This window comes from Manis pentadactyla, chromosome 14 (assembly GCF_030020395.1).
Source record: "Manis pentadactyla isolate mManPen7 chromosome 14, mManPen7.hap1, whole genome shotgun sequence".
Lineage (NCBI taxonomy): Eukaryota > Metazoa > Chordata > Mammalia > Pholidota > Manidae > Manis > Manis pentadactyla.
The window spans coordinates 46254845-46280474 of NC_080032.1; the positions used below are offsets into that span (position 1 = coordinate 46254845).

The 25630-nt window shown below is 39.1% G+C and overlaps 1 protein-coding gene across 3 annotated transcripts in view; it reads left to right on the forward strand.

Moving 5' to 3' along the window:
• Window positions 1-25630, forward strand: part of ZNF385D (zinc finger protein 385D) — a 955616-nt gene that overhangs the window by 643804 nt on the left and 286182 nt on the right. Inside the window, exon 1 of one of the 3 annotated variants that reach the window (XM_036898284.2) lies at window positions 23557-23822. The exons of 1 other annotated variant lie outside the window; for it this stretch is intronic. In XM_036898284.2, the coding sequence (XP_036754179.2) occupies window positions 23801-23822 (22 nt within the window). In that variant the 5' untranslated portion in view covers window positions 23557-23800. Of the gene's footprint in view, window positions 1-23556; window positions 23823-23901; window positions 24685-25630 lie in introns of those variants that run through there. One more of the 3 variants, XM_036898283.2, reaches the window with a different exon arrangement.

Genomic DNA, 25630 nt, shown 5'->3' on the forward strand with positions numbered 1-25630 from the left:
TCCTTGTACTTTTCAACAGAATATAAAATCTAGTCAGTCTAAGACCATAATCAGAAAATAATATAAATGTCTAGATATCTGAGACCTTCCAGTTTTAAATAGTGTGTGCCTTCACAATCTACTTACTCCTTTGTCACAGATTTTTTTGCTGTACCCACTGAAGGAACATATATAAGTAAAGTGGGCACCGTTCAGGAGGTAGTCAGTCAACATTAATTCCCTACCCACCCCTTTCTTTTTCTCCAAGGTAGAAATTAGTCAGGAAAAATAATTTTTGTTTCTAATCTTCATAAATAGCTATTGTATTAACTGAATGAGCTAAATTGACTAACTACAATGGATATTTAAATTGCCTTTGTAATTATGTTCACAGTAAAATAAACTAAATATTATGATTCAAGCCATACAATTTATAAAAAGGCAGTGGTCAGCTCTTTTTAATATGTTTTCCCTCACATTTTTAAAGAAGCAGAAAAAAATAAGTATATTTCTCCATATGGGCTATTTAGACGTGTTTCAGAATACAAACCTTTGAATCATGTGGGGCTTATGATCATTGAGAGAAGTGGATTTGACTTGCAAAATCTGCTCAATTTCGTTTCACAGCATAGAGAGCATTTGCAATGTTTTGGTCTTAAAATGCCCAATGGTGCTTAAGAACACTGATGCTCTTGGCTTTGTCGCTGGTGCTGAGAAGGCAGTGTGGTGGGTGGGGGGACTAATTCCTTGGCAGCTATCCTTGTTCCAGCCATGACTGGTTGATGTTTTTTCTGCTCCAGGCTAAAAGTGCTACGCCTCTGTCCATGTCAGCCACCAGATCACCACCTACTGAGGGCCGCTAATAGAGTATGTCCTTTTCCAACCTGGTTCACCATGGGGAAGGGTTAGGTCTGCCTAACAAAATAGGCTATGTTTTTTACCTCTAGAAAAACAAGGATATTAATAGGATCTGATCCACATACAGTAATGTTCCAGACTGTCTGCCAGATGCTGATTTTTGTCTTATTAAAATAGTATTTGTATCACAATATTTTTCCTTGAGTTGCTGACTGTTTATAAGACACTTAGCCACAAGTGGCTTATTGATTTTGGCAAAACTGAGTCATGACACAACCATTGGACAGGTTGGGTTTGGATTTTGATCTTTAATTAATTATAAAATAAATATGATCCTCTTTTCTATTGTGAGAAGTCAGAAATGATATAAAGATATGGGATGCACTTTTTCTTTCTCATTTGAGACAGGTGTACATGTATTTTTTCTGTGATTGTAGATTTGTTTTTCATGAGCCATGCCCTGAATCAGAATTGTTTCTCTGTATCTTTGAAGAGCTGGCAGTGAGAGCTTTCCTGATGGGCTTCGGAGTGCTTCAGTGTTCAGATTACCCCCGTGAGATGAATGGGAAATGGGAAGGCTTGCTTTATTTCTCAACTCAACCATCCCCACCTTTCACTCAGACTCTTTGCATCTCTGTGGGTAGGATAAGAGTGTAGTAGTGGGGAGGAGCTTTGAAGAGAGATGGCTAGGTGCTTTGAGGGGAAATAAAGTGTATTTGTAGTGAGAAATGTTTCTCTAAAAGCCAGTAAATAAAAAATGCTTCCAGCGGGAGGCACCTTTTAGGAGCTGTAAACAAGAACCTGAGAAAATTGGACATTACCACTTTTAAAAGAGGGTCACTAATTGGTTTTCTTCCTAACTGAGGAGTTTTAAAATGTTTTAATCTCTGCATTGAGTGAATAAGTTGCTAAAACTTCTAAGGGTACTATAGCAGTTTGTAATGCTGTTTAACAAACCATCCCAAAACTCATAAGCTTAAAACAGCAATTACTTACTGTGTTTATTTCTGGTCATGCGCTGCCTATCAGCTGGGGAGCTGATCTAGTCTTGGCTCAGTTGAATGGATTTGCTGCAGGTTCTGACTGCTGGGCAGTCTGCTTCTCGCTGAAGGTTTTAAGCTAGTGGGGTTCTCTGTGTTCCACATGTCTCTCATTCTCCTTGGACCAGCCAGCTTGCCAGGGTACGTTTCTCTTACAGTGATACAAGAGGCATTAAGAGAGCTAGGTTCAAATACAGCATACCTCGTTCTGTTAATCAGAATTGGCCACAAGGTCAAGCCTAGTATAAGGCAGGGGTATATATGCTCATCAGAGGTAAGAACTACATAGTTACACGGTAAAGGGCATGGATATGGGAGGGGTGAGAAATCATGCAATCTACGATGGGGTATCTGTATGAGCAACTTCACAGAGGTCATAATGAACCAAAGTGTGGAGTCCATGCGTTGTTTCAAATGATCCCTCTTTCCCTGTTGGGTCATGCAGAAAGCCTTTCTTCCCTAGGCACTTACAAAGCTCTCTACTTGGAAGCTGACAAATATTCATCAATTATATAACCCATGAAATGGGATAACTCATGAAAATGACACTTTTGTTCACCTCTTCTCATCATCCTGCCCCCAACCAGGGTAAAGAGAGAGGCATTTGGGGAGTATTCGTACTAGAAAGACAGAAAGAACATATGCAAAATTTTGCAAATGTTTACCAAAGAAGAAAAGTAAATTCTGGCCCATGTAATGAAAATGAGTTACCGACAAAGATCAAGAAAAGGGTTTGGAGTCAGAGTGGATTTATCAAAATGCAAATATTTTAAACAAAACAGAATGTTGCAATTGCATACAGAAACTATTCCCTCAAAGCCTACTGGGGACAGTTTCTAGTTTACATAATGTAATTAAATTCAAGCCTGATGAATTCAGATTTATCCCAAGAACATTATTGGCAACATGATCCCATGTGGTGAAAAGACTGAGGAAGTGGCATGTTTGGGGGCCAAAGGGGAATTAGAAAGTCATATCTAAAGCTCACAGCAATTGTTTGCAAGGATTTCTCTGCAGCTCTGTTCAGCAGTGATGAGCAGGGATCTGGGAACCCTCTGAATCTAATCTTCACTCTAAAATTCAACTGCATCCATAGACAGAAGAACAAACTTTCAGTATCTGCCCAAAGTAGTAGCAAATGTGCTCTTCTTATAGGGTTCTTATAGCCATAGGGATGACATTTCTTTTTGCTTTGTATAATTATGATCTGTAAACATCATTTTCATAGTTCAGCTTTATTTTCCCTTTTATGAGAACTGCTGCTGCTCCATTTAAAAATTATATTTCCAGGAGCTCAAATAAAGTTTATTATTTCAGTTACCTCTAAACTGCATCAAATTCCTTAAGAAAGGTAAAATGATAAACATCAAAAGAAAAATGAGCAAGGGATGAGAAGAGAAATTACATGCACACACACAACTGTCTCCTATAAAAAATATTAACCTATCTCAATAAAAGAAAAATAAATGCAAGTAACAATGAAATGCCAGTTACTGCTTATCAAATGGCATACACAGACCCAGACACACAACACACACACACACACCACACACACACACATACAAACACCTATTCCTTTTCTTAAGATTATGTTGAATGCTGGCAAAGGTGGAGTGAAAATAGACCTTCACATACAGTGTTTATATGATTATAAATTGGTATGATCATTTGAGAGCACAATTGAACACTATGTACCAAAATTCTTTACAGCAGTTTTACCCTTTAACCCGGCAATTACATTTCTAGGACTTTATCCAAGGAAGCAATGAGTAATAAGCATAAAAACTAATGGAAGAGGATGTCCATTGACATTCCATTTATAATAATGAAAACTTGGAAACCATCAAAGTATCTAAAAATAGAACAATGTTGGAATACATATGGTACACTCATAACAGAGGATATTGTTCAACACTTAGATCATATTTTGCAGTCTTTTAATGACATGGGGAAAATGTTGATAATATAATATTAAACAAAAAATTTCAAAATACAAAGAAATGCTATAAAGTGTTTAAGATGTAAGTAATATATGACATCATGAATATAAACTATATAGTTGGCTATCTAAAAGGAAATACTATTAATAATGTTTGTGTATGGAACTACTGATACTCATTTTCTTCTTTAGTTTTTTTCTGAATTTTTCAAATTCCTTAACAAGTGTGTGTGTGTGAGTGTGTGTGTGTGTGTGTGTGTATCCCATTTGATAAGCATTCTCCTTAACAAGAGAATGTCATAATTTTATAATTGCTGGAAAGTACCATTTTTAAAAAGTGAGCACTAAAAATAATTTTCGTTTTTAGCTTAGATAATCCAAAAAATATACTCTAAAATATCCTACCTCAGTAAGAATATTATTATTTCCCTATCATAGAAAACCTTAAGTATTCAATATAAAAATTAAATTTATGGGGATACAAAACCAGCAAACATATATAGAGGAGGCAAAGACTACAAATAACCAAAACAGTCAAGATAAAATTATAGAAGACTTAAATTTGGAAATTACATAACATACAGAGTCCCATTTGCTGAAGGAGGCTCTAGAGGGAGTTTAACCTCAGACAGGTGCAAACAGGTTCACTTGAGAGTTTAGACTACTTTGGGGTAATAGAGCCATAAAAGCAGTTTCTATCATCCTACTTCACGTCCTCCCCCCTTTTTAGTAAGGAAAAGCTATTCTTCATTCACCCTAACCTTCAGATGCCCTTGGGAAGTAGCTGGTGTTGGAGATGATAACAATGAGAGCTCTAAGCTGATTTAAGGAACGGATGCCACTTCTTCAAGCAAATAGTAAGCAACCCTGAATGAAAGAGTAATAGAAAAGGAAACACGAGTGAAACAGAAGCAAAAGAGATGCAAAAGCCATCCCTCATCCAAGGAATTTACTCAGCTTCCCATGAATATGTTCTTGACAATTTGCTGCTTCTTGAACCACCCCTTATGCGATGGGGCTGGCTTGAACCCCCTTGCAAGAGCCAATTGTGCATGTCTCTTCTGAAGCTATGTTAGTTGTATAAAACCATGAAATTGGTATCTTGGTGGAAGTTTTTAAACTGTGGGTATTGGCAACTGCTACAAACCAGGGCTTTGTTTCCCCAGAGAGCCAGTTGTTAAACATTTATCTGCATGCTACGGGCCTAATGCCAGTTTTCAACTGCCTCATACCATTCCTATTTCCTTGTTTCAAAGTACCATGACAACCTCATCCAAATCTGTTACCTTTCCTCTCTGAACAGGACCTCTTCAAAGTTCCCCACGTTCCATCAGACACTGACATTGAGAACTCAAAACCCTAAATTATTCCTAATGCTCTCCCCTCCTTCATCAACCCACCACCACCCATTATCATCTGTCCATTTAGTCAGCAAGATCTTTTCAGTAATTCGCAAATCAATCCACTCCTCTCCATTTCTGCACCTACCATAAATAATATCCTTCCTGGGAATTGTTATTTCTTCTTAATGAGCTGTTGGGCTTTGTAATCCCAAGGGATTGAGTCTCTATTTCTCCCTCCCATTTTCTGCTTCCATCAGAGTGCCCCATCAGCCTCTCTTTTTGAAAAAGTGTAACTTCCTTTTGACCCCAGTTGTTAACAAAGAAAACTACTTCAGGAAGACTGGAGAAACCTGATGTCATCAGGCATAAAAGCACAAAATAGTACATTTCTTTGTAATCTGAATATAACTATTTAAAATTTACAGAAATTAATATTGTATCATTTAGATGATGGATAATAATGATAGCAGTGAGTTATTAAGCACCTATACGAGCCATCTGTTCAAAAACGCAATGCAAAATAGGGGTTATTATCCCTGTTTTATAGGTGATGAAATGAAATGTCAAAAGGTTAAGTAAGTTTCATGGGGTCACACAGCTGCTGAGTGGCCATGCTTGGATTCATTCCTAGGTCAGTGTTACTCCTAACCCATGCTCCTTCTTCCACAGCATTCTGCCTTGTCAGCAAGCCCAAGGGGGTTTCTGGTGTTGTAACAATTTTGATTCAAGCCTGGTACACATTTAGGATTTATACTGATATTGTTTTTTTTGACCACATCTCATAGTTAACTCCAACTTTCAATATTATCTTTACCCAATCTCATTCTTTCATAAGTGTGTGTGTTTAGCATCTATTTGTTTCCATTCTCTCTCTCTTTTCTTTAAATATGATTTGCATTTAATGGAAAATATGGTTCTTACATTTAAAGTTTGATTCATTTAACTAATGTACCCGTGTAACCACCACCTTAATTAAGATAAAAAAGAATAGGGGGAGTCTAGTAACCATAATGTTGTTCAAGTAATTGTACATTAATGATACCAAAATCAAAACAAAACAGAACAAAAAAAGATAAAAAAGAATTTCTACAGCTCAACACTGTAAAACCAGGTCTGGAAATAAAGCCGTTTCATAGGACTTTTGTGGTTAAATAATAGTAAGTGCTTCAAACTTGTATCTGTCCAGAAGAGCAGACACTAAATTTTAATGACATAAACATTAGGGACATAGCATAGGAGTTTTGTTGAGGACCACCCATGCCTGATAAACCTGTAAGTCTTTCTATCTCTCTTTGCTCTGATGTAATATTCCCTAAGAACAATCAATTACCTAAAATTTCTACTCTTCATATTACATGATATTGTATAAAGGAGACAGTCTTAAAATGGGAGCATTGGCATATCAGTCATTGGAAAAAGAGCTTTCCTATCTTAAGACAATGAATTATTATTTTTGTTATAAACAAAGGAAAGTAACAAAACAAATTATCATAGCAAAATTCCATCCTAAAATATTTACCGTATTTTCCAGAGATTTATCAGAGGAAATATAGAGATGCCCAGTCACACGTTCAGTGGTGACTCTTCTTCCTATTGGATTCATTCATTCACTGCTCCATACATACATTCATTCATTTACTTCATTTACTTTTCTAACAAACATCTACTGGGTGCTCACCACGTAGCAGACACTATCATGGGTGCCAGAAATGCAGATATGAGTAAGGTTAAAAATACAGAGACAAAAACATCTGCCCTCAGAGCATGTGCAGTCCAGTGAAGTAGAAGGACACACATACAAAGATGCACCACACACTGTGATCAAAGCTTCCAGAGAACTGTGTTTAGGTTGAATTTGATGGAGAAAGGGGCAAGGCCCTATCTCTTCCTTGAGGAAAGGGTAGTCAAAAAAGACTCTCTTTCAAATTTCATTTCTCACCATAACCTTGCCTGGCATGGACAAACCTATTAATTCCACCTTGACTCTAGTTCCTTAAATGGAGATAAAGAGGAAATAAGAGCTATCAAGAAAAAAATGTGTTATTTTAGTTTAAGAATAAGTTTGTATTAATTAACTTCCTTTTCTGTGAATTTAATCCATAGTACATTACTCTTTTTAAAATTTTCTTTTCTGGTTTGAATTGGATCATGACTCTATCTTCAGTAACATCTTTCATCTTTGCCTATAACCAGAATGTAGGCATAGGTGGTTACTTGGCATAAATGACGCTGGAGGACTCTCTCATTCATTGTTTCATGTGTCTCCATTTCCCAGTAAGAACTGTCTCTCTAGTATTCATTATTACACACAACAAGGTCAGGCATGGGAGACAAATGCAGGCTTGTGTAATCCCCTCATGCTTAGAATGTTCTTATGTGGATAATTGCAACAAATTGTAATAATGTAAAAAATACATGTTTTCTTTCAATTGTTGTCTAGAATTCATGATAAGGGGCTAGTTCATTGGATATGCAATGGATGCTCATAAAACTGTTTGAGTATCATACACATTTTTGTGTTTTAACCTAGCTTTATAAAGAGAGTCTATTTCTTTAATTACTAAGATGTTCTGAAGGAAAGGTCGTATTTGCCTGTTATCCAGACACCTGCAACTTTCACTTCATATACTCACATCACATTATATAACCTTCTTTCTTCCTTTTCTCTCTCTCCCCTCACCCCGTAGTCCACCTCAACTCTCTCCATTCATCATCCATCCATCTATCCATCCACTTATGTTCATTATGTATACATCCATATATGTATTGGTACTTACTGTGACTCACCGTCTAGACCCTTGGAGATATGGGTGTATTCACCATGGCATATGCCTCCAAGAATGTTACAGTCTTGTGAAGGAACAGGCAAGTGTCAAGGCAATTACAACAAATGTATTGTTGCAAAGAAGAACATGCTGAGGAAGCATGTAAGATGTTATCAACAGAATTGCAAAATGCTTCAGACATGAGCTTAGAGGTAAAGAATGTGTGAAATCTGTTAAACACCAGAGGGAGCTGAGCTAAAAAGAGAAATATATTTTGTAGAATGATTATATAAACCTAAGAAACATGTAGCTTCAGTTTTATTTAAGGGTGGGTGTCTCATACTGTACTAGCATTCCTCTAAGAACTGTGATTTCTGTGAAGCTCTCAACTGATAATTTGCCAGCCAGTTCTGTTTCAGTTTAGGCTTAGACAGAAGTAGCCAGTGTGTGTTCGTGTGTGTGTGTGTGTGTGTGTGTGTGTGTGTGTGTGTGTGTGTGTGAGAGTGTGTGTGTGTGTGTGTGAAGGGTGTTTCTTTAGTTCTCTGGTCACATTTCATGAGAAAATATAAAAGAATGGATTTGATAAGATCTCATATTTGGTAGCAACATTATATATGGCCATCAAGTCCACAACTTGAAACAAGTATTGGATTAGATAAGATTTATATTAATAGAGCCTCGTCTGGCTGTCCTCTTGACCTGTAGCCACAAATCCTTTCAAGTGCACTGGTTCAAGTACCAATGATTTTTCTAGTAAATACAATTTTATTGTTGGGTTTTTGACTTCAAGGATCTCCACTACTTCATCCTGCCTTCTAACTCATTATATCCTTTCATTCTATCTTTACTCGACTTAATGTATCTTATTTTAAGTTTTATCTATTCTAACTTTTACTCTTCTTGTCCTTACTACTTAATTCCTTGTTATCCTCCATCCCTAACTGACTTTCCATAGTGGCTTAATAAAATTGTCTATGTTCTCCTGCAATATCTTTGCTTACACCAGAGCTATTGTGAGCTACCAGAAATTGATATAAAGGAGAGAATTAAGGAAGCCCTGTTAATCCTACTCTTCCCTAAAACACAAACTCATCTAAAAAAATGTGCTGATCATGACTTAATACGTGGACCAAAGTCATGATTTTGTGTTCTAACAATTCAATAAGCATGTTACTCACCCATAACAGATAGGAAATCAACTGGTTGACAAAAGTCAATGCTTGTCATCACTCTATTAATAAAACATATTTGATTGTCAGGAAAATACATAAAAACATAAGGAATGTGGGCTACATGACAACACTAAGAAACAAAAGCTTTTACTCCTATTATTTACTTGTACATCTTCAGAAAATATTACTGGAAAATAAAGGGTGGAAGAAACAGGTCTTTCATCTGGAGAACTAGAAGAGGTTATTTTTTCCTTGTAGAAACCATGATTCAGAATCCAGTGAGTACTCTTAGTTCACTTCCTGAATACCCTGGATTCTCCCCAGTATGACTGATTACTTTTTCCCATAGACTACCATCTTTCCCTTCTTCACAATTCCACCATCTTGTGTTCTTTTGCTTAGTAGTCAGAAGGTTAAAGTATGCAATACTTGAGCATGACGCCTCCTAGTGTCAGTCTACTGAATCTCTCCCAATTACCTTGATGTAATAAAAGATATTAGCCCTGGAGGAACAGAGACCTATTAAAGTTGCCCTAGGGGGGAAACATAAGATTATTGCAAAAGTGTAGGGGAAAAGACCACTGAATAACTTGGAAGAACACCTCTCTCTACATCCACACCCAGTGTGTGTACTCTCCTGTGTCTCTCCCTCTTCCCCTTTATTTTACCTTCCTGTGCTTATGCATTTTGCACATGAATCTACATGATCCAAGTGTATATGACCTCCTACTCCAGGGCTCATCACCGATTGACAAGTTCCTTCTATCTCTTAGTTTATATTTTTGAGAACAAACATGATTGTCTCAGTTATCTTTTCATGCTAGGTCATAGAAGTCATAGGTCTCAGAAAATCCTTTTCAGAGGCCACCCTAATCAAATCAGTCATGTTCAGGGGGTGAGTAAGTCCTGCATATTTCATATGGAAAGGAAATTTCTCCAGAGAGAAGGATGGCTTGGCAGTCACCCGGAAATATGTCAAAGTTCCCTATATTTCCCATCAAGATTGATGCCTTACTTATATTTCTAGGAATGTAAGACAGTAAAATCTCACATACTCACATTTTGCACATATATATATATATATATATATATATATATATATATATATATGTAGTGGGTGGATGCTGTACATACATAACCTTTGGGAAATGGGTGCTTTTATTTTTCTGAAATAGAAGCTTACTTTGTTAAAATATTACTGTGATTACAAAGATATTCATTTTTGAAACTTTAGAAAAGAAACACGACATTTCTGGCCACTGAAAACATCTGAGACTTTATTTTCTTGAGGCAACTCTAGATAATAGCAGTCTAAGAATACTATTCAGTGCTTGAGGATCTTTAAAAACAGGGCAACTCAAAATGTGACAGAAGTTATTAGGAAATTTGTGGGCAGAAGAAAAGTAAACAATGGAAAAAATTTGGCCTTGGGAGCTAGAAATGTGACATTATACCATAACTCGCATATAAACATAAAAATTTATGGGATATGCCTCCAAGTGTCATTTTCCCTATTTTCTTCCATGAATCCTATAGTATTTATATATGTTTTAGTATTTCAGTGCCAATATGTGTGTGGCACAGACTCCAATCTAGTCAACATACTGACTCCATCACTTGAAGGCTAGTCTGGGTCAACTGCCAATCAACTGTTCAGCTTTCATGCTTGTATTCAATGCTCAGCTCCCACAACAGCTGTAAAAAGCTGATTTACCCTGAAACTGGTTGAATTGGTGATTCGTGACTAGACAAGCCTAGCCAGGCAAGATTTTTTTTTTCTTGCCTGCTATGTTTCATTGGATGGCATATAGACAGAAAGCTCAAGCAAGGAAACCTGTGGTTTATACCAGAGATTTACAGCATTACTGCATTTGCTTATCTCAAAGTCACATGGTTATCTGAGGACTTTGTTTCTACAGATTATTTAGTAACTAGCTATTCTAGTACCTTTTGAACCTATCACTTGATTAAGTCCATTGTAGTTTTCCAAATCTCTGTTGCAAGTTCACAAGCTACCTGTCGCACCTCGTTCTATACCACTTCCCCTGGCCCTTCCTTATTAGACATCTCTCACCTCTCATCCCCATGCTCCTTCTTCTTCTAGGCCTTGGCCCATGCTGTTAACTATGGCTGGGATATACTTCCCTTAGTTTTATCTAATTCCAAATTATCTGCACTCTTCAACTCAAATGTCATGCATTCTCAAAAGTCTTTCTCTAACCTCCCTGCCTGCCCACCTTTCCCTCCCTTTCTGCCCATCTCAACATATTATTGAAGCCATTGACCCACCCTTCATTACAATCCTCCGTTCTCTGGAATACTGAAAGTCTCATGAAGCCAAAAAGTGATCTATCTTGATCACTCCTGTTCCCAAGCACAGTGCTTAACAAACGGGCACTCGATGAATATTCATTAAATCAGTGAACAAATGAAAAAAGTAAATAGCTTCCAGATTAAGCATTGGACTAGGAAATGGGTGATAAACCACTTGGTTTTAGTCCATGACCTGTTAGTGGTAACGTGAGTCAGAGGTTAAGAGAGCCTTATTGTCCATAGTTTCTTTAGGGGACATTCTCTCTATATAACTGTGCTTGACAGATTTTTCCAAGGTACAGTTTTTTGCTTTTTATTTTTCCCTCCAGAAAGAATGGTCTGGTTATTTAACTAAAACAATGTAATTTTAAAAGATATGTGTTATATATGATAGGCACTAAAAACATGATAAATTACTCAGTTGAAAGGATTTCCCAACAAATTTTATACTTCAAAGTTATGGAATTTCCTCAAAGCTCATTCTTTTTTTTCATGCTCAAGTTAATTAGAATCTTTTTCTCCTTTTGTTTTTTTCTCAAAGATGAAAACTTTCCAGTACACAGAAACCCCTGTGAAACTTTTATTGTCTTTTCAAAGTAATGACACCTTCTAGAAAAGATAAAATGTTAGGTGATTACTTTTGTTGAGAAGGAAGGGGAGAGCATCATGACTGACTATCTCTTGGAGGACTTGACAGCTTTAAGCCATCACTATTACTCAGACAAAGTACATAGACCAGGGCATTCAATTAAATTCTGGACTTCCATTCATCACATTAATTCTAAAATCAACAAGTCTCTGGTGAAAAGGTAGGCTTTCTTCCTAAATTATCTGCAATTTCAAGGGTATTTTGGGGAATTATCATACTGTCCTCTTTGGGAGATTAGTCTTGTTTGTCTGTAGGTACTTGGGACTTAAATTTATACCACCAAGCATTTATTGAGTACCTACTCAATGAATGTGTCAGGGGATGGATTCTCTGGGAAACAGACTCAGATGAAGGTTAGCATGCAGGATGTTTATTAGGGGGTGCTCTGGGTTAGTACCATGGAAGGCAGCAGAGGAATTGGACTGGGGACAGGGAGAGGTTGAGCAGTAGTACAGGTCCAAAGACAACACTGGATGCTCTAGAGCTGGTGGGTGGCCCAGCTGGACCAAGTTGTCCCAGGTTGGCCTAGGACGCCCAGGCCTTTTTACACCAATAATGATCATTGAATATTTCACTACAACGGGGTGAAACCTTGGCAATGCCATTCCCAGCAGAAGAGACAGTGCCCTAAGGGGCTGGCCGGTGAAAGCCATCTGTCTACAGCACTCCCAGCCACTGAGCATCAAGCCTGCCATTTCAGGGAGAGCGAGGCAGTGCATTGCAGACAGGTATTATAAAAATGCTCAGTGGAATAAAATGAGTGGGACATTAATTTTTCCAGAGGAGATTTCACATTCTAAACAGGGAGACATACCTGGTAGAACTCAAGGGATAAAAAGCATTACTCTTGATGTATAAGAAAAGTAATCACTAGCTATGAGTGTGACAATCAAGAAGAGCCTCTTAGAAGAGGGGTGCTATGTGAATGAACCATCAAGGATGAGCAGCATTTCAACAAATTAAGAAAGTATGGGGAAGGGCCTGGTGGGCTGAGAGGAGGGCATCTCACCAGGCTGAGGAGAATAAACATTGGTCGATAAATGGTGGAAGTCTGAATGTGAGAGAGAGAGAAAAGGGTACAGGTAGTGGTAGAAGGGAAGAATGGATGGCAAAGCTGAACACAATAGTGGAGATCCTTGGCAGAAATCCTGAAGATGTTGAAAAATGCAAAAAAAGAGAAAAAAGAAAAATGCTGTTTGAATCATAATTTAAAACCTCTGTGGCTTCAAACTGAAATTCCATGAAAATTTATAATTAAATGGGTAATGTTTTAGTGATAGAAAGTAAAAACTGGAAAAAAAGAAAAAAGGAAGAATCTGGCCACGTGGGGTCCACATTCCCTCATGACATACTAGCAGCTGAAGCTCAGTAATGGGCATTCCCTTGATCGTTGACACACGTCCTCCTGTGTGTCAAAGTCTCCAGCTCTCTCTGTAAACTTAGCTCTAGCTTACCCTGTGCAGCTGTGTCCTTCACCTCTCTCTGTAGGCTCTTGCATTGGTGACCTCACTCATTCCCACACCATCATTTCATTAATTAAGAATCCAAGACCCAAAGGGACACCTCACCTCTTTAAGGCCCTATGTCGAGCTCTGTATCAGCTGAGCTCCAGATCACATTGTCATAATATTCACTAGTATTGTACAGAAGCCTCATTGCAACAACTACACTATACACTTCCATGATGCATTAATTATATATTAATGTGTTAAAACACTAAAAAACTACCCTAAACTTAGAAGCCTAAAATAAGTGTCTGTCATCTCACACTTGCTATGGGTCAGGAATTTGAGAGATGCTCAGTTTTGGGTGGTTTTGACTAGGGGTCTTTCATGAGCTTCATTTAAAATGCTGCTCATGGCTGCAGGTATCTAAAGGCTTGCCTTTACTGGAAGGGTCCATCTTCAAGGTGTCTCACTCAGATGTGTGGCAGGCCCATGAGGGATGTTGGCTGGAAGTCTCAGCTCTTCACCACGTATACCTCTTCATGGGGTTTCTTGAGTGTCCTCACGGCACAGCAGCTCCCTTCTCCTAAATGGTGTGACCCAAGAGAGAGAAACAGAAGCCACTTTATCTTTTATGACCTAATCTTGAAAGTCACACTTGGTCATTTCAACAATATCCTATTGGTTACACAGGCTGGCCTTATCCAAAGTGGAAAGAGAGTACACAAGAGCATGAATACTAGGAAACAAGAATCACCAGGGACTATTTTGGAGGCTGATTTCCCTTCATGAGGAAAGGAGGCACATTACTCTCTTGTTTGCCTTCCTCAGAGCCTACCATACATGTAGCTATCAGTGAGTTCCTTTCCTAATTCTCCATGGTTATCCCATAAGTACAAAGTGACTTTTGTATAGTCAAAATGCAATAACATTTTATAAAATCATGCCAGTATTTTGGAGTAAATTAAATTATAGTCAGCATTGAAAACATAATGTAAAAAAAGAGTGCATATAAATAAAATCATATTTTAAATATACATGTGTTAAACCAATCTTTTCCAAAACATGACTCACAGAGAAGGCAAATTCTACCATTGAATTATTTGTTGTTTTGTTCTATCAGCTAAATCCAACTTTCCCATATTTACCAGCGGTCAGTCTATTTACCAGTGGAAAAGTCTAGATTTCTTATGAATTATATACCATATTTTAGTTAGTATAGCTCCTGTTAGAGCACTGAGCATCAGTATTTTATGAAAAGAATGTAAAGAAAACTAAAGAAAATTGTGACCTTTTATTTCAAATACATGACCTGTGTGTAGATTTTAAAGCTGTTTCACCACTGGGGACAGCCTAGAGGTTTATGTTTCCTGTGATTTTATAAGCTTTACTATGAAGTGTGAGGGTTACTTCCATATTAGAAGAGCAGTAATAATGTCTGTCTGCATAAAGCTCCCTGCCAGAAAGGTGAGTCTTTGTTTACCTTGTGAAAATGCTTTTACAAGAGGCTGTGGTAGCCATTTCCAATACAGAGAAGGCCAGTTGATCAGATAGCAGCAAAACTAATGAAAAGCATCATGGAAGTGACAGCAAGATTAATTAAGTTCCTCCAGTCGTATTCACGTGTGGCCGTGCTGAGCTCTTCTGGGCACTGCTGCAGTTAAATGCTATTCATGGTGACAAATACTGTAGGTTTCCGGAACTGACACTTTCGAGTCAAGGGTAAAAATCACGTGCGGTCATTTTAGCCACCAAAAGGATCAGAGACGAGCTTTTAGGATTTGTGTTTGAACAAAGCCAAGATGCAAATTGAGATATAATTTGAAATACTGAAACTGTAATACTTTTTTTCCATTTACACATTTCCTCTATGTGTCTTAGACATTTTGACAGAAGAAGCCAAACAAATTTCCATCTACTGTATTTGACTGGAGGCACAGAATTATGCACACTTGGAAACACTTTCAATTACTTTGTGAATTCTTGCAACATTGAGGCAGAGTTTCACTGTCTCTCTGCTCACTCTATATAGTTATTATCACAATATATATAAAAATGGAATGTATATGACCTAAAGCATCCAAATTTGCTAGAGCTGTCCTCAATTTATCTTGAAGGATCTTTTTTTTCTTTCTTGAAAACAAAAGAAAAAATTCAATATGATGCTGTTTTCTTCTATTTTGCTTGCAAGCACATTTATTGTGGGGCTGGGTGGGAGAGGGCTGGTTCTCAAATTGTTGCCCAGGAACCATAAATGAATTTTATTTTAAGAAAAATTGGAAACCTCTGGGGTGTAAAAGATCTTTCCACCCGCTATACAAGATGCATTAACTCATGTTATCATGTCACCAAATATCTTCCATGGCGTAGTATTATATTTCTGTCCTTGGAAACACTTTGAGACTCCTTCATGTATTCATTCAGCAAACACTTCCTACATTATCTGTCAAATAAAATTCAAACCCTTTAACCTAGAATGTGAGATCACATCTAATAGTGCCCCTTTGTTGTCCTGTCCAAATTCATTTCATATGAAAATGTTTTATGAAACTTGCTCATTAACACTCTAATTGGCTCTTGGTCTCCCAGATGTAGTATTCACAGTCATAATCTTGTTTTATGTCATTTGCCAACATTTCTGTGTTTTACCAATCTGGGCCAATATTAGAGACCATGCTTAAGTTCCACCTCTCCTCTGCAGCTTTCCAGGTTTGCCTGAAGCTATCATCATTTCATCTTTTACCAACCTCTGACATGCATGTCCTAGGTTATTCATTTGTCATTTACTTTATATATTACCTTTGTTTTTACTTATATTTTTGGATATGTGCTTCAACTCCTTAAATAAGATTCCAAGGACTTGAGAAGCAGCATAGTAGCTTAAATATTGGAGATTAGTGCCTTGTTATTTAGGATTTCCTCCTCTCCCTTCCCCACCCCACCCCATTCCCTCCTTCTCCTCTTCTTCTTCTTCTTTTTTTTTCAATGATAATAGTTGTAATGATTTGACTTCCTATGAGAGAGGCACCAAACTAGGTGGTATGGGGCTACCAAAGATACGATGTGGCGCACCATCAATAATTGGAGACAGTATCCACATAGATAAAAAACAAGAGTCCAGAGTCAACCTTATAAAAGTCTAGATGAAAATATGAACAACTCCCTGAAAGGTTTTGGTAGGGAGGGGATAAAAACAAAGGAGGGCACGGCAGGAAGACAGACTAAGAGCCTTGAGAAAGGAAGCTTGTGCTGCTTCCTATTATGAGGGAAGCAGGACTATCCATCAGGACAAACGCACTGTGAAAGTTACCTGTAAGAGGAGCAGGGAGTTTGACCAGCTTCCCCTGAATCCGTCTGCCTGAACTCCCTGTTCTTGACTCTGGCACTTGGCTCCCAGATTGGCCTCCTGATGTGCTCCACCCACAAAATTTCTGATCTTTCTTTTGCCTGATGACTGATCAGCACTCCAGTTCTTGGCTGGCCTTTCCTCATAGCTCTGGGATTTCTCTCTCTACCTAAGGTTACTCCACTGTCTCCTCCTAGCTGTGTAGCTCTGATCTTTGTCTACAACCACAACAGAGATTGCTGCTTCCTGAATCATGGACAATGTCTGATGTTCATGGCATACTCCACTCACTAACCTAACATGACACATCCTTGGTGTGCATTTCTGCTATGTTCTGGGATGTGTTAAATCATTCAAGGAATTAACATATATCTAACTTTTTCTGTGACCCCAGAGAGCTTCCTGTACCTGGAGGCTGTCAACAACTGGGGAGGTCATGGAAATGTGATCTGATAAGAACTGTAATAGAATTATGCAAAGAATGCTTGGGTGCTCATTAGGGAAACTCATAAGTCTGACACAAGCCCAGGGAAAACTTCTTAGAAAACAAAACATCTGAGCAGATTCGGATGGTGAATAGAACTATCTAGACAAATAAAGGGGAATGCAAAGGGGCATTCCTTGTGGAATATAACTATATCCTCAGTAGGATCAAGATGGAGCATCATTTAGAGGTAGAAGATTTTTGAGGTTATTTTTTACTCAACATGTTTGTTGCATAGCTCTATTGTTTAGACATTGAGTCCCTGGATATGGCATGAACATGGCAGACATACTCTTCTCTCATGTCCATACTATTGCAGGGAACAAGCAATAAACTGTAAACAATGAATGAATGAGATGAAGGGTGTTTTAGGTTCTTTCCTCTCCATGGAGACAGGTGGAAGAGGGTCCAAATGTTTCTGGATAAGTTGAAATATGGAAATCATAGAATGTAAGCTCTGCATGGGCAGGGGTTTCTGTAATTTCATTGATGTACTTTCAGTACCTAGTACAGAACTTGGCACATGAGTAACCAATAACTACTTTTTTGAATGAATAAACATGCCTAGGCTACAGCCAACTTCAAGATAAGTATTTTAAGAGGGTGCCCAATACCAGTTACTATATAATGTAAAAGAGCCCCTATTCACTGAGTATCAGAATAGGTAGGACGACATATAGAAGGATTTACTGAATGTCTCCAAAGTCAAGGTAATTCAGATAGATGGCGTTTTGGAGTATTATAGTATTTTTAGGGTTTTTATTCTTATCTCAATATAAGCGCTTCTTTTCTTATAAGCAATTACATTTCCAGACTGAAGTCCATAGCCACTAATTTTAGGGGAAGCATCATGTGAGGATCTAAGAATAAAGATGATTTATGAGTTTATAGATGTGTATACACAATCTAAAAAATTCTGATCAAAACACTACATAGAGCAATTGAACTATGCATTTGTTCTCATACAGACAAATTATTTATTTCTCCACTTTTCAAACTGTTTTGATGGTGATGGTAAAGCAGACAGAGGCAAACTGAGACTTAAAAGAATAGCCTTCTATCAAATGTCATTCATATATCAACAAATATTCATTCAACGAATTATTATGATTTCAACAAATATTCAAACACCAAATACCCACATACTCGGTCTCTTGCTCTTATAATGTCCCAGGGCTGAATGTTGACCCTCTTCTCCTTTTCCGTGTATACTCCATTGAGGATATCAGCTGACATAATGGATTTAATTACCATCTATAAAATGATGATTTCCAAAATTAAATATTAAGCCCAAACTTATCCTCTGAACTCCATACCCATATAGCCAAACTGCCATGGAACATTTCCACTTGAATACATAATAAGAATCTCAAACTAAATATGCTCCACATTGACTACCTCTTAACCCCCAGTGGAGCATGTTCTTCCATATTCTTCTCTCCTCCAGTCAGGGGAAATTCTATCCTTTCAATTGCTCAGTCCCCAAATCTTAAATAATCCATTACTCCTATTTCTCTCCCATTGCCTAACTCATAGGAAATCCTATTGACTCATTTTGACATATGTACAGACTCCAACCACTTTTTACCACCTCTACCATTTGCTCCCACCCTGGTCCATGCCACCACCTCTTTTCCAGATTATAACTAAATCTTCCTAAATGGTCATCTTGCAACTTCCCTTGCTCCTTTCTATCCATCTTCCATGCATTGGCCATAGTAAACCTGTTAAAATATGCCAAACTGTGTTACTTCAAAGGCTTCCCATATAAGTCATGAATAAAAGTCAGAGTCCTTATAAGATGTCTACAAAGTCCTACTGAATTAGGCTTATGCAACCTATTTCCCTTCAACTCTTATTATGCTCTTCAGTAACTATTCTGCTTTAGCACACTGGCCTTGTTTTTCTTGTTTTTCACTCAACAAATGTTTGAGTGAATGTTCCTGGTACTCTTCAAGCATGTTCCCCATTGGCCTTTGTGCTTCCTGCAGTGTTCTTTATCCAGCATCTAAAACAAGGCATGCACAAAGTAGACTTTCCAAAGATACTGAGTTTATTCAGTAAGTTCAGTAAGTGTTGAATGATTTAATAGATAAATAATGAATTCATTAATTAAATAGTAATTTGTATTAGGTCATGGAGATTAGAAATAAGGAGAATCCTTTTTCACTGAGGAGACAGACAAGTAAAGGGAAATCCCCACTCTATGTTTAAGTGCTAGAGTAAAAATTAGTGTAGTGTACTATATGGAAAAAATAGGACCAGCACTTCATTCAGTCTTGAGGTTAGGAAGGTGCTCTTAGCAGAAATTATACTTGAACAGAGACCCAAAGGCTGAATAGGGACTGTCCAGGTAAAGAGAGCAGATAAGAGAGACTATAGTCTTTAGGGGAACTGCAGTCATGCCATGGGATTGGAATGAAGAGTATGAAGGATAAAGCATTCAGAAGCGGAGGAGTGACCAGGGTCTGGTTCTGAAGGCCTTCTCTACCCTGGTAGGTAAAATGACACAATGGACAAGAGTACTGAGTAAGGGAGTGACTTGACCATACCTGTTTTTAAAAGATAATAATGGAGGTAGTGTGCAGAATGGATTGGACTTGGGCAAGCCTGGAGCTAAGAACATTGGATAAAATTTTATTGCTGCAATATAAGAAATCAAAGTAGATTAAACCCGGGTTCGGAAGACACAAGTGGCTCACCCAAAGCTAAACTGCTGCTGCATCCAGCTCTGAGAACTTGAGAGGAACAGGCTAGCTCACAAACTGTGCCCTGCAGTACCACCTGGCATCTGTACTGCATGGAATTTAAGAACAGCTGCTGCTGAGCATGGACAAATTCAATTTGCGTCAACACTCTGCATAAAACACTATAAACTTCAAAGATTTGACTGCAGGCACATAGAAAAGTATGGTGCCTACATAGAATATGGTTGTATTCAGTATGTTCACTCATTCATTGACAAGTATTTATTGAGTAGCAACAAGGGCCAGATACTCTTAAGGACTGTGGACACACAGTAATGAACAATCAACAGGAGTTCCTGCCCTCGTGGAGATGATATTCCAGCGAAGAGAGATCAAAGCGACACGTGTCCACCGCAGTGTGTCAGATGTGATAGCTGCTATGAGAGTGAGGAGGGAGCAAAGGAGGTGAGGAGAGCTAGGAGGGGGCTGAAGGCAGTCTGACGCCATGAAAAGGGGGAGCAGGGACGATAGCACCAGTAAACCTTTAAGCAAGACTTGAAGGAGAGGAAGGATGCAAGCAGGCATGTATCTGGATAGTTGAGCAGACAGAACATTCTCATCTTACCATATTTTCACTCCAAATATGTAACTGGTTTTAAGGCATCCTTTAATAGTGAAAGGTATATTTGTATCTAGCAAGTAGGGACCTGATTCCCCCTTAGGATCTCCAAACTTCTCAGACCTTCTTGGAGATAGATGAAGGCCAAGGCTGTGCACCAGGTCCTTTGCTGGATGGTGACATTCAGAAGCATCTCTTAGGCACCCCTGGTATGTCCACAATGCCATGTCTAGCCAACATCAGCTACACCTTCATTTGGATGTTACTCCGTTTTAAAATAAAAACAGTTGCAGTTATTTCTTTCAGAAATATGCTAGGTATATGCAAATTAACTAATTTTAGGGGAAACTGTGAAAAGTTTAGAATTAAAATAAAAGTCACTTGTTTTCCATCCAAAAGATAAGCAACATTTGTATCTGTGGTCTTGACATTACAGATAATTCTCAGTTGGAGGGAGATAGGGCATCCACCTTTAAATAAAGCAGATGCTCTCCTTCTTTTGGTTGAACAGAATCCCACTGTTGGATGTAACCTTCAGAAAGCCATCCTCTTTCAGAAGCTACATGCTGCAATTTCAGGCATAATCCTCATAGACTAAGCAGGACTGGCAATGTTCTATTTCAGGCATAATCCTAATGGCCTAAGCAGGAATGGGAATTACCAAGTACTCTGCCTGTATATTTCTGATTATGTAGATTTTTTTTTCTTCTGAAACATGCAGTGTCATAATTTGTTTGGAGAAGACCTTTACCTGAACCACTGTAAATGGGAAATCTTTAACTTATTTCTTTGAATAAAGAACTCTGCTGGGGACTCTAACATAATTTCAACAAAGAAAGGTAGATAATTGTTCTTTACCGACCACATCGAGAAAGTGGCTTAATGTCTCTGAGCTTCAGTTCTTCATTTGTGGCATTGATACTATCCACCTTTCTATATCTCAGTTTGTTAGTAAGAAAAATGACATAAGTGAAAGCACCTCATAACTGTGAAATGCCATGCAAATGTAAAGGTGTTATTAGTTATTAAAATAAGCCTTTACTATCTTAAATCACCTGTTTTAAACTCAACTTTCAATGCTTGGATCACCTAACTACAGAACGCCAGAGGACCCAAAACTCTAACATTAAACTACAGTGCCCCCTAGCCCATGTAAGCGGTAAGGACATCTGATGAGCTTCAGGAGGAAGCTCTGCTACAGATGGTTCTTTTGCCTGAGGGAAGGGCCATTAATTGTACTTTTGGATGATTTCCATCTGTTCAAAGGAAAAGCACTTACGTGTTTTCTTCAGTATTTTCCTGTAACATTCTATTTTTAATTGTACAAAAGGAGTAAAAAAGTAAATATTCTTTGCTATTTAAACTTTCTTCCTCTAAATTGGTTTAAATGAAGAGTATTTCCAAAAGAACGTCGCTTGATTTATGCCAAGACTCACTGTAATGTTTCTGATTTATATATGATTACCTAATTGCATTTGCCAAATTCCCTATAATCCATTGTCAGAGAGGATGGTGGCCACAGCGCTTTCTCACAAAGAGGAAATAGGGGGCTAAGCTTTTTCACAAGATTGCCCAGCCAGCTATTATTAGGAGCTTCAGCCCCCTAGTTCCAATATGCCTTGAATCCACCAAGAGATACAGAATTATGCAAGGAAAGGCCATCGAGTATCTTAACATCGCAGTGTGGAAATATTTGCTACCATGGCTTATGAAAACCCATATTTAAAAATATATATTTTTATAAAAATATATCAGTTGCTTCCTTCCATAGGCTACAGTTCTTTATCTTCAGTTCTTAATTTCATGGATTTTTTTTTTAAATAGAAATTTGAAGTTTAAATGGTCCAACAGGTAAGTTGGGTCCCAAAGTGATCAGTCCTTAGGAAACTGAACTCGCTCTGTGGGTTTATTTTTCATGCTGCGCATTTAAGTATTAATCAGCGCAGCTTTCAGAAATCTCTTTCTAACATCCTTTCCTATGCAAGATAAGGAATGCAATTCATTAGACCATTGGAGGAGCCAGAGGCTTTGCTAAGCTTTGCCTTTCCTGACTGTTCATCTCAAATGCAATGGGAGAGTGTGTGTGTGTGTGTGTGTGTGTGTGTGTGTGTGTGTGTGTGTGTGTGTGTCTATAGCATACCTATGACCCGGGGCACATTATGACATAGCCTTGGTTGTCTTTCAGGCTAATGTGTCTCTCCCCTTCAGGGGTCAAAGATCATTTCAGCCTCAGTGTCCTTTCTACCACCCACGAAGAGAGGCAGCAAGTGCCATCCTGGGAAACTGGGAGGTGACTTTATCACCAGTTATTTTTCTCTGCATTTCTCTATCAACCTAGTTCAGAAAATACTCAAGAAACAAAAATAACTCTTCTCCACCTATGGGGTTTCTGTGATCTGCCTGCCCCCTTTTCAGTGAAAGCCTCTTTGACCCTAGCAATGGTCCTTTGCGTGTTCTATTCCTTTTTAGGTATAAACCTCACAAACACCAAGCCCCGAGCCCACAGCAAAGAGAATGCAGGCACAGGGCAGCGCTCCTTTCCCGCTGCCTTTTTAACTTGGGAGGGGAGGCTTCATTTTGGCGAGGATAATGGCATTCATGGGAGGGGCGGGACGCAAGTGTGTCTCATTACACGTTAATGGCAGACCTCCCGCAGCCCGGTGACTTCCCCTGTGTGCTCCTAGGTGGATCCGGGGACCCTTCTCTCTCTAAGACACCCTCCCGCGCCCCTCACTCCGCCCCCTCCCAGGTCTCGGCTCGTCAAAGCTTCCCGGGAGCCGCGGTTGGTCCAGGCCGGCAATCGCAGCACCTCGTGGAGCCGCGGGGCCGGGGGTGGGGTGGGTGGAGAGGGGGTCTGTTTGTAGTACTCGCAGCCCTGATGTCACAGGCGCGGCAAGGACATCGCAAGGAGGAGTCGGATTACAGTAAGGATGGGCAGTGCAGCAGGCAGCCGGAGCGCACGCTCCAGCCGCCGGGGCTCGTAGCCCGGGAGCGGCAGCCTGCGAGGCGCTCATCCGCGGAGGAGGCGCGCTGGGCGCTCGCCGCTCCCCACGCCGGGCCGTTCGCGCCGGCTGTAGCATGAAACGGCTCTGCTCCGCGAGTCAGCCCTGCGTGCGAGCTGATGCTGAGGACGCCGCGGCGGGGTTCCGGCTGCCTGATTAATGAGAAACATAATGTATTTTGGTGAGTGTCGACTCTGATGATGTAATGACGGGGGTGCCCAGCAGCTCATCGGTGCAGACAAGCCCTTTAATAAAAAACCTTAAACCTACCTCCGGTTGGCAACTGGAGGAGCAAGCCGGTGCAGCCTTCCAAGCTTCCTTTGTGCTACAGTTGGAGCTGTTTATTAGTCGCGGATGAGTTTAAGTTGGGAAAAGAAAAGACACAGGGGTGGGGGTGGTAAACTTTGCCTAGATTCCTCTGCAGGAAGTTGGCCTTTTTAGCTAGGGGAAGGAGAAATGGTACAGCGTGAAGGCATGGGGTAACTTAATGGAATGTGAAACAAAGTTCCTTTGCTACAGATGTTGCAAACGCTAAGTCAGTGTCAGTATTTCACTGAGCATTTTGGTTTTTCCCCTACTTCTGAAGCAGAAGGGGAGCACATTCCTCGGTGTGCAGTGGTTGAGCCGCTGAGAACACTGCTTCATTCCATCCCAGTTTTCCTTCTAGCTAGGGCAGCCTCGCACAAAATGCATATTGTTTTAAACCTTCAGAGGTCTTGGGGCTGTTAAATATTTGTGCGGTATAGTTGTGGACCACAGCGGAGACCTCTCTTAGGTCCTCAGCTGAGCTGCCTGCAGTACAGGAAATATGTTAAGGCTTAGATCTGGGCTCTCCGTGGAGCACTGTAAGCGGGCTGCGAACAGCACATTTGCATTGTAACGCTGCAACTTAACTGCTGGCAGAGAAGGCAAAATCCTTTCACTAAATAAGAAGAAGCCAAGGATTAGGACTGAATATCCTTTCGTCCTCCCTGGAGTTATGCTCTCCTTCTGTGAGTTCCATCCCGCGGCATCGTCGAAGGGCATCTATCTGATACTAAAAGGTTTGTGAGAACAACTGGAGTGGGGTTAGGGAAGGATTCCACCAGGCAAATGCTCTGGGTGATTAATTGGTTTGCTTTCAATATGGAATCTAGAGTCATTTTTTCAGATTAAAGAGGTACTTAGATAAACTTGCATGTGGGCAGTATTAATTTCTTGGGCATTTATTTCTGTGTGTACTATTTGCTTTGTTTTGTTTTCTTGAGCCTTTGAAACATTTGAGAAAGTATGGAAAGAGCCCAAGTTGCAAAAGCTGAATGCCTTTAGTCGTCTTGACAACAGTTTTGATTTCCCTATAATTTGTGTCATATTAGAAAAGAAGTCTTAAAATAACTAAAATTGATTTGGATGAAGCAATCCCCATTCCATAGCCAAATTGAAGCAGAATTCAGTATTAAACAACACCTCCTTCCAGGCGGTAGTTGAACAAGTATTAGGCTTATTTATCGGTGATTGGTAAAATAGCAAGTGCTTATCAGGAATATATTTTTGATAAACAGAAAAGCTTGTAAAGATAATATGTCTTTTGGGCAAAATACAATCTCAGCATCTGTAATGGTATGGAGAGATGCAAAGTAGATTATAATTTTAATTTAAGTTTTCAGCCTCTTGCTACAATCCGTTACGTGATCATGGTGTGGAAGCCAGGTTAACCAGAGTATGGTATAGCAAAAAGTACTGGTCAGTGGCCATTCATACTGTACTGGGTCATCATGTGGCCAATGGGGAAATGTTCACTGGGGTGGCTCATGTTATTAACTGTATGCTGGTCCAGCCGCCTTGTAAAGCAGGGCGATTCACAGGGCAATTAATTTCACTGTGTAATGCAAGTTTTTAATAGTACCATTTGAAATGTGATGTCCTACTTCAGATGAAACTGTACTCTTTTAAAGGCAAGGCTAAAGTTGCCCTCTGTGTCATGAACATGCTTTAGGCTTACCATAATTC